Here is a 9,745-nt window from a genome sequence, read left to right as displayed (position 1 = left end):
AAAATGTGGTGAATCCTACATTTTTGGGAAAAGCCAATCATGTACATTCAGCCATAAAGCCTCAGGATACAAACAATCAAAACAAAAGATTAACAGTTGTTTCAGGACAATCGCTAAATACTAAATTGTTAGTTTCTATTCAATTCATTGGACGGACAGAATAGAGGCATTTTCCTGTACTTCAAAGGGAATATCATATACATAAAAAGAGATGTGCTGACTCCAAACAAAAATGTGAACATTTTTACTAAGAACTAAAGCAATGTAGCACCACTATTAAAATTATTATAAATAAAAAGGAAATCAAAACTAATTGTGTATTTAGCAAATATTCAATCTGAAATATGAATCTGTATTTTTTTGTATTTATTTACTTATATCATTTTGTACTACTTTATATATGTCTACCCCTGATGTAAACGTTGCTGTATACAACATATATATTGTTCATATGTTGTTGAATACAAAAATATAATTCATTGGACAGATAAACACCATTTAAAAATGTAAAATGAATTTCTGTAGCTTTTGGAGTCCATTTGAATTTTAATCAGGCAGTGTCGGACCAGCTGACTTCAGACGTCATCTTGCCTCGACGGTCGCAACTGGAAGACCCTTTACCGGTTGGTTTTTGTTGTGGATAACATCTTCCCCGTCCTTCAGAAGGAAAATGTACTACAAGTTCAGCGGATTCACCCAGAAACTGACGGGTTCTGCGCCCACGGCCGCCTACAGCCCTCAGGTGAGCGCGCGAGGCGGTGGCTCGGTGCCCTCGCGGATGACCTTCATATCACCGCGTTGAGCAATATGTCCGTAACGTTAGCTGCCTGGGGTTTCACAAGACGTATAGATATTTAGAGGTCTCCAGTGCAGTTAGCTCAATTGACTATATGTGTTTTAATTCCTAAACGTGTGTGGTTTCCTTTTCGTGCTTTATCTGCTGAAGAATATTATTTTTAACCAGTTTCGTCCTGGTATCTTCACAGCCTAAGCTATAATATGTCTCATAAAGTAATCGCCTTAAAAGCTAATCTAACTTTTCTAGACTTCGAGACAAGCCTTAAATAGTCAGTGTAATTTTTTAAAAATGTTATTTGTTTTCTAAGCATGGAACCTTTACTTAACCTTTTATTTTTGGAAAGGTTATGCCGATGTGGTTATCATCTGACTTTACAGCCAATTTCTAAAACCAATGGCCTCTCAGAGCGTCAGCCAGATGTGACCTTTATTAATAATCCCTGTTTTTTTTTTTTTCATCAGTTTTGTTTCTATTCATGGAACTGAGAAGACAGGAGATAATAAATTGTTGACAAAGGATTGACAAATAACAATCCTCTCACCCCCTCCCACTAACCTGAACTCTGAATTAGTGACTGGAAAACATACACAGCTAGGAAGGGAGGGGTGTGTGGGGGGTGATATAGTTTGATGATGGTACAGGGTTTGTTTAGGGTCATGGGGACACCGGAGAGCAGGCCAAACTGTTACATCTATTACAGAGATGGTTGATGTCAGGTTTAATTCTTGGACGGCCTGACCTTGGTACAATATATTTGATGTATGAGCTCAGGTTGATTAGAAGGTGACTGGTGCGCTTGGTGGAGGAAATGTATAGACCTCTATTGTTTTCACTACAGCCTCCATGTTGTTCTATGATTTTACAGTTTATAAATTGGTAATATTAAAGTACCCATACATCCTCTGAATGACCCCTGTCTTTGAGTCTACTGATGATTATCCTAGATCCCACAACAGCTAAATGTATACAGCCAGGTTAAATGAAAATAAAGAGGTCTCATTACAATCAAATGGCTGCTATGGAGACTAGCATCAAAACACATTAATTCCCTTGGGCTCATTTGACCTACAAGACTCTCAGTTTACCAGTCATAATCCATTTAGGCAAATCCAGAATGTTTTGGGACCGAAGCATGCAGAAATAGTCAAATACACAATGTTTAGAATAGGTGGAAATAACACATTTATTCTGCATGCAAAACACGTATTGGGATTAGCACAAAGTGGCATGTCTGTTAAGAGAAGACTCTTGGGTATTCATAGAAATTAATTTAGATAACATCAAGGTGAGACGTCAAGGGACTGGACTTTTTCAACCTAAGAATGAGTTTTTTCCTTATTCACAACAGGCTATAATGCCTTTGTTGGTGCCAAAGGATGGTAGTTCATTAGCATGTGTTTATATGTGACACTAGGCATGGGCGGTATCATTTTTTTCATACCGTCATACCTTGCTGACATCATACCGTGGTATACGGTATATGACGGTATCAGTCCCAATTTAAGGGGTAATTTCTCCCCCCCAAATTTTTTTTACTCACTATATCAACAGCCCCACCAAAGATATTTTCCACCAGCCGCCACTGACGGTATGACTTGGGTCGACTTGAGTGAGGTGGCGTTCAGCGGCAAATAGATGTTTCGAACGGTATATTATATGTTCGGTGTAAAATGCAGCCCGAGCCGGTAAACGCTCGCAAAGTGCCGCGACGTGCGCGCAAGAGCAAAACAAGGGCTGCATACATGACACATTGTGCAAATGGCACATTTTGAGATCGGATACAGGACGCATTTGTAGATGTCCGACGTTGTTTCCATAGTGAGCTAAGTTAACAATATATCATCATACATAAACATTTTCCGGGAGTAAATACTTGACTTATTGAATAAAGTTTGCTATATTCACTAACTAGTTTGGCAATATTATTCCGTGCATGTGTTAAAAACCTTATTTCCATTTGATTCATTGGATTACTCGCGTGAATGTTTAGCAAGTAAATGCTTTCGTTTTTAAAACCGTCCGACCTCGACTACAAAACCATCAACCAGTTGCATAGGATTAAAAAATGTCAACACTCACTCACCCCGTCTTAAACATTCCCAAAGAAGTGCCTCTGTCTCTCGTTGTGCTGGATGAAGTCACTGGCGACGAGTAAACCCAAAATAGTCCCAAACAGGCGCAGAGGCATTTTTTCTTTTTTACTAGTTGTCCGAGTTCGGGGCCGGCAAATGCTGCCGCCATCTTGCTCAGCTCAGCTCTGTGCTGAGCTCTGAGAGCGGGAAAGACGGAGTGCCCTCTGCTGGCGCGTGCTGTGCATTACAACCAATGTCGTCCCTGTCAAAACTCCGTGTCAGTGTAATAGAATGAAACGCATCTGTGATTTGGCGCACAGTCTGTGACGTCACGGTATTGAAAATCATACCGACGGTATTTCGAAATACCTTGGTATACCGTAATACCGTCATACCGCCCAAGCCTATGTGACACCAGTTTATTTATATTCGGATGCCTTAGGTGTCACAAAGAGGCAATACAACTACCTAACAGAGCCTGTGTCTAAGGCTGGAGCCACACGAGGAGAATAACGCAAACGGACTGCAATCGTTATCAAAAAAGTATTCCGTCCACACGCAACAGGCACCAGAAATGTGTCCGTTCACACGAGACCTCTCGGAAGCGCTGGAGACGCTGTCGTACATATGCCAGGCCTGTAACGGCCCGTCCACACACAGGCATGAACAAAATCTTTCAAAGCTTCGCCCATTAACTTGAATGGGGTGACGTAAAAGATTTTTAATCTTCGCCGAACTGCATTGTGGGGAGCGGAGCATGGCTTTGCAAGCATCGTGAGCATCAAAAGTTGAGCAATGTTCAACTTTTGATTCTCCCGATACTTTCGAAGCTGGCATCAGCCAATCAAATCCCGTTTATGCAAATCCCGCCAGTACAAGCGCTAGCCAATCAAACCGCGTGCAAGCTGGGAGAGCCAGATCGCAGTTCATTTCCTCATATTCCGGGGGCGGGAGATTCATGTGATTGGTTGTTGGTCGCGTTGCTCGCAAAAAATCGCCAAGCTTCAGACACGCCCAGCATCAAGATTTTTCAAGATTTTTTTCATGCCTGTGTGTGGACACCTGTAAGTGGCACTGTAGTCCTGCCACAAAAGCAGCGAATAAGACTTCCCGCGCATGGTTGCCATGGTTGCCCTTCTGTTTATTCTCCGCTGTGGACGCTCTGGCTCTTTTTCTCCCTCCCCGAGGCAAGCGTTTGCTCCTGCTGTAATTCTCTCCGGTACTCCACCAGCAGATGAAGAACACCCACCTCTCCGCCTCTTCCAAGGGACGAGGGGACCGTGCGGCAGAGTTTCAGTTCGATTTTTTTTTGCCGGTCAACATGTCCGGTTTAAATCTTCCGGACAAAATTAGAAAAGTGCCGGTCAAAAGTCTTCTTTGTTATTTATTGAGCTTTAAAACAAATGAATAACGACTCTATATAATAATAATAATAATAATAATAATATAATAATAAAAAACGGAGCCTCTCTTTTCCTCCCCCTCTTCTGACAGCCCAGCAGCTGATCTCTGAGCAGGAGAGGTGGGGAGAGGCGAGGCTTTTGCTTCAACGTTATCAGGAAATGATCTTATAGGCGTAAACACGGAGCCGTTTGCCCCCCCAAAGCGTTTCGTTTGCAGATCTACCCACCTCGGGACCCGTTATCGTTATCTGTGTTTCCATGTCGGCCTCGTGTGGCCGAACCGTCTATCTGATAGTGAACTGTAGCAGATACGACCTTTATCGTCCTCGTGTGGCCGGGGCTTTAAAGATTCAGGAAGGGATTTATTGGCCTCCAAGCTAAATTGATTTGAGGATCCGAAATGAAATCAGCTATCTGTAAAACCATCCCTACTACACCCTAGCCCTAAGTTACTTCTGGGACAACATCTGCTCTTGGGTAAAATCCTAGAAAAACATTCTATAAATGTGTTTTTCTTAAATGTATTAAACACACAAACATTTTAGACCTGCAGGCCTGCCTTTCAACATTATGCATTTAAAACATTGCTAACCAATGAACAATGCTGCCAATAACTGCCAATGACTACCATAACGGCTAAATCCTGACTGGTTATTAAAAAACAAAAGGCAAAAACACGATTCCCTGCTGTGAACACTTTTAGTTATGCCTTCTCTTAAATGGCGTGTAAAAATAATCAGCTTTTAGTGCCTCTGCATTTTCATATGTCAGATTTAATTCACCTGCTCCCACACTATCTGCCTCCACACACCCGGACCAGGCAATGGCTCTCCCAGTAATTCTGATACACAAGGTGGGTGAGCAGCTTCCTCCAAGTGAGAGGATAATAGGGAGGCACACTTGTAATTCATTAACACCACAGTGCGCCTCTGAAAAGTGGAACAGCATGAATTCATGATATAATTGATCATTTCCCAAAGTCAATCACACTGCGCTATCATTTTAAAGAGTTATGGGAGACCAATTATCACGTGGATCTTTATTTGTTTTTTCATAAAGTAAGTCTGCAAAAAAGCTGATAAAACGTGCTGCCAGTCAAATATTGTGTTTAGGGATGTCCCGATCACCTTTTTTTGCTCCCGATCCGATTCCGATCATTTGATTTTGACAATTTGCCGATACCGATTTTTCCCGATCCGATCTTTATGCAATGCATTTAAGAGAAAAAAAAGAAAAAAAGCATTCAAGTTGTCCCTTAAGGTTATTTTTTTATTAAAATTGGATATTCTATCCAACATGGATATAGCTTCTTTTTTTCACAGCAGCATTGGATCAGTTCAGTTGTGCAGCATTGGATCAAAACAAAATAAAGGTTATCAGTACTCGTTAGCTTACTGCTACAATTAGACACTGCGCCCTACCCACTCTGTTGCCAGATTTGAGAGAAATAAGCAACCAGGTCTATGAAAACAAGCCCCAAAGAAGCAACACATACATGATGTTGTGTAATTTGAAACCAAAACTAAGGCCTCAGGATGACTTTAAGACTTGAACATGGTCATTTTTGTTTTGTAACATTGAATACAAAATTTAAAAAAATTATTTAAAAAAAATCCCGATCCCAGATTTTTTCTCTCGATCTCTTGAAAATCACGTGATCGGCCCCGATCCCCGATCACGTGGTCGGATCGGGACATCTCTACTTAGACACTAAGCTTCGTTGTAACAAAGATCTGAAAAGAGTTGTTTTGATTTTACTTTCAAAGCTCTTTTCTGTTATTAATCAAATCGGTAAAACAGAAAATGATTACACCTCTAAAAAATATGTTTTAATACATATTTATTTAAAAAATGCATTGATCTGGAGCGATTTATATGGATTCAATGACCAACGATGCAAAAGTCTAAGGAAAAGTTAAAGTAAAAACACTGATGCATATGATCATTTTAAAGATCCCAATTGTATTTTATAATTCTTATCTTTATCATCTTAAGTTGTCGATATGCCCCTCCATTTAAATCAAAACAATATCATGAAAAATCAGAAACATTGTATCATTGTCCAACAAATAGATATGCTGTTTTGTAATTTGTAATTTACACCCTTAATCTTTTTGAATTCATTTTAAGTAACCCTTTCCCGGAATATCTTCATTATTTCCGATGTCTGCCGCGAATAAAAATAATATTTCTGCTTAGAAACAATTGGGAAAAGGGTGCTTTCATTGAATAAGGTTGAGTAGAATTTTGCATTATTGTGACCACTCTGTTGTTGTTGTTGTTGTTGTTGTTGTTGTTTAGGGGCTGAGGCCAGGTGTGCCAGCAGAAGCCCCACCCATGATCTTCGCCTCCCCCACCAAACTGGTGTCGGAGGCTGGGACCGTGGTGGAGTACATCACACCAAACCGGGTTCCTGACCTGCAGAAACTATTCCAGGTAAATAAGAGCAGGAAACTGAAAGAGTCTTAGTCACGACGAGAGGTTGATGGGTTCCTACCTGACGCTGGTACGGTTCTCACGGTGAATCAGCATTTGTTCATTCAAAGTATTCCTCAGAATTAAAGTTCAAGAACTGTCAAAGTGGTGAAACTTTAGTCAAAGCACGGGAGATATTTTAGCTCTAGGCGCTGGGTGGTAATTATTTCACTCTGTTTTTAATGGCCCCCTGCCTTTTCATCACAGAGCGGAATACTTTGAAAGTGGGGCAGACTAAAACAAATGGAAATAAATGGAAAATCAGAGTAATGTCTACTGAAAGGACTTTTTCTTATTGAAAGTGAAGGTTTTTCAGACAGATAATAACAGGAAATATGTTTGGAAACTATTGTATACAAAGCAAATAGCCCTTTGGACAAAACTTTTTTTACTGTGTTTGTTCCTTTCCTTTTTCAGGGACAAGAAAGCACTCTGGGTGTTTTTGGTCTGTTATGACTGAGACGGATGAATAGTTTTGGGAAATATGTGTTCGGAAATCCTTAGAAAATGTCAAGACCTATCTCCCCAGACAAATAGTTGAGAACACTCTGTACTCTCTGTAACACCGTCATTATTGGTTTTTCTCACATTTCCTTCCTTTTTTCCTTCTCCCAGATATCGGACGGTGTCCCCATTCATTTGAAGCGGGGCGTCCCTGACAGGCTACTGTACCGCACCACCATGGCCCTCACCATCGGAGGGACCCTCTACTGCCTGGTGGCTCTTTACTTCGCAGCTCAGCCCAACAATAAGTGATCAACACAAAACCCCCGGACCTTTCTACATCACCTCTAACACCCAACATTCCCAGTGTCCATCTGCCTCGCCATAAAACCTCTTGGGACTGTAATTAAAACATCACCCCTCAATTTAAACAGAAATAATGTCCATTTTCTTTGTAAAAACAAATGTCTAAATTAATAAATTTAAAAGGGAATCAAATGTAAAACATGCTTCTTTTCTCCTATTTGTCTGTCACTGAAACAGCACTCACTGTATCAGACGTGTTGCCAATAGACAGCAAGATGCACGGACATCTATAAGAGCTTCTTACAAATGGCAAAAGATAAACAAAGATGTTTCTAGTCTCGCATCTTTAAATAGGCGTGTGGTTGAGCATTGATAAGCATCTGTGTGCAAGAGAGAGCAAGCATGATGGAGTCACCCCGTCTGTAACATGGCTGCTGCTCTATTGGCTCGATGCATGCAGTATTTACGTGTATGGGCTCTGGAGTGATGTCAGAGGGAGGCTGTTCCAGACTGACAGCCACGCATTAAGCTGCTTAAACACTGATGCCATAGCTCTGCATTGTTCACGTATGTTCATTTTGTAGCAACTTTATTTGTCATTATTTCCAGGCAAAACGTCAGTTAACCCGGCTACAGTACATACTTCTCGCAGAAGAACTGGGCCTTTCAATAGAATGTTACCACAAGACACAGGTTACTTAAGACATTCAGTGAAATTAAATATATTTTTTCCAATTTATAATCCTGTGTCAATGTGTTATTCATCCTCTCTTTGTATATGTGTTAAATAACATCAAACCATCTATTAAACTTAAAAATATTATTGACGACTCATCCAGAACTCCGAGAAAATCCGGAGAAAAATTGGATTTGGAGTGAAATCAAATAAAAAATAAAAAAGTACAAAATTATTACATTCAAAATGTTCTTAAAACACTGAAAGTTAACACAATCAGTATGCAGAAGTACATATATTTTTCTCTGGGTCGGATTAGTCTTTTTAACCTATAATAATACTATAATATAATAATGACAATAAAATGATCTATTTCATTTATTTTTGTAATTAAATAAATATGCAAAATATGTTCTATACTACTTCTTTCAAAAATATGACTTTTATCAGTGCATTACACATAGATAATGTTTTCCCTATAGTTTATTTCTTTGAAATGTATGTCAAATCTGAAATATTTGAACAGATATTTACCCCTTGACATACGTGTATACAAGAGTTTTGCCCAAGTGTAGTAATACTGCAAGCAACTTGTATTCCAAATGCTTTTGTCATTTCTTTTAAAAAGGTCAAGCTCAAACATATCTTTAAATGGTTGGCCTTACTTTCTTTTACCACACTGCTTTTAGGATTCAATTTGATCCCATTTCTAAAGATTTCAACTTTTGAGTCACAAAATGTGATATCATTTTAGATTTCAGATGCATCCGGCTGAGGATATCTGAAATCTTTTATATTTCAAGGTGCTAAAAAAAACTAGAATACCGCTTTGAACCAGTATTTCTCCATCTTGTGATCGTGAAATGCCCTCTCTAGTATATAAGCAAGTGAAGGACACTAATTATGATATATTATTATATCAGGGAACATAGTCGTACCATATCTCGTGTCTGATGACTACTTGCATTCTTGCAAGGATAATAAATACATGTATCCTGATTTTGAAACTCAAGCCAGTATCGGGTGAGATTTTTCTGGCACAAAGTTTGATTTATTCGACGTAAAGCCTTATCACTATAGATATAATGCTGTGGTCAGTTGGTTTGGAACTACTTGATACTGTATGTGTGTGTTTCTATGTGTATATTGATTGCTCGCTCATGGGGCAGGGTCACATGACGACCTCCGAAGTGGCCTCGCCAGATATAACTGATTGGTACAGACCTCCTGGAGAGATGCAGCACTTTTGCAATCATAAAGTATAGAACACATGCAGGTAGCACAATCATGTACATGTACTTTCTTTTTAAGGGCTTCAAAACCTGTAATGTATATAAATCTATGCCAGAGTACAAGTTTTGCCTTGTAGGAATTTTGTTAATTATGATATGGCGCAGTCATTTGTCAGCATGACTCCACGTTGTCATGGCATCGATATGTCACACTGTGAGGAAAACCTTATAATGGATAATTGATGGCAGCTCTGATTTAACAAAGAATAATTTGACCTTCTGCAGGGAAATAATGAGTACTGTTAATAATTCATTACAGAAAAGTGACTTGCTCTAAA

The 9,745-nt window shown here is 39.6% G+C and overlaps 1 protein-coding gene across 1 annotated transcript; it reads left to right on the top strand.

Annotated features, from left to right (window-relative positions):
• Positions 1–583: 583 nt before the first annotated feature.
• On the top strand, positions 584–8,241 carry cox7a2l (cytochrome c oxidase subunit 7A2 like). Its single transcript, XM_079657184.1, has 3 exons — positions 584–742; positions 6,576–6,710; positions 7,365–8,241. Exons 1-3 carry the CDS (start codon positions 671–673, stop codon positions 7,503–7,505), a joined length of 348 nt encoding a protein of 115 aa, XP_079513310.1. The 5' UTR covers positions 584–670; the 3' UTR covers positions 7,506–8,241.
• Positions 8,242–9,745: the final 1,504 nt, after the last annotated feature.

The sequence above is a fragment of the Notothenia rossii genome, assembly GCF_949606895.1.
Source record: "Notothenia rossii genome assembly, chromosome: 11".
In the NCBI taxonomy this organism is placed as follows: Eukaryota; Metazoa; Chordata; class Actinopteri; order Perciformes; family Nototheniidae; genus Notothenia; species Notothenia rossii.
This window is presented reverse-complemented; position numbering and strand designations above follow the sequence as displayed.

Bases quoted from the DNA above. Each gene is read 5' to 3' on its own strand.
- cox7a2l (XM_079657184.1), top strand. From the start codon at position 671: ATGTACTACAAGTTCAGCGGATTCACCCAGAAACTGACGGGTTCTGCG. The intron at 743-6,575 runs GTGAGCGCGCGA...GTTGTTGTTTAG, and splicing joins CGGCCGCCTACAGCCCTCAG to GGGCTGAGGCCAGGTGTGCC. The intron at 6,711-7,364 runs GTAAATAAGAGC...TCCTTCTCCCAG, and splicing joins ACCTGCAGAAACTATTCCAG to ATATCGGACGGTGTCCCCAT.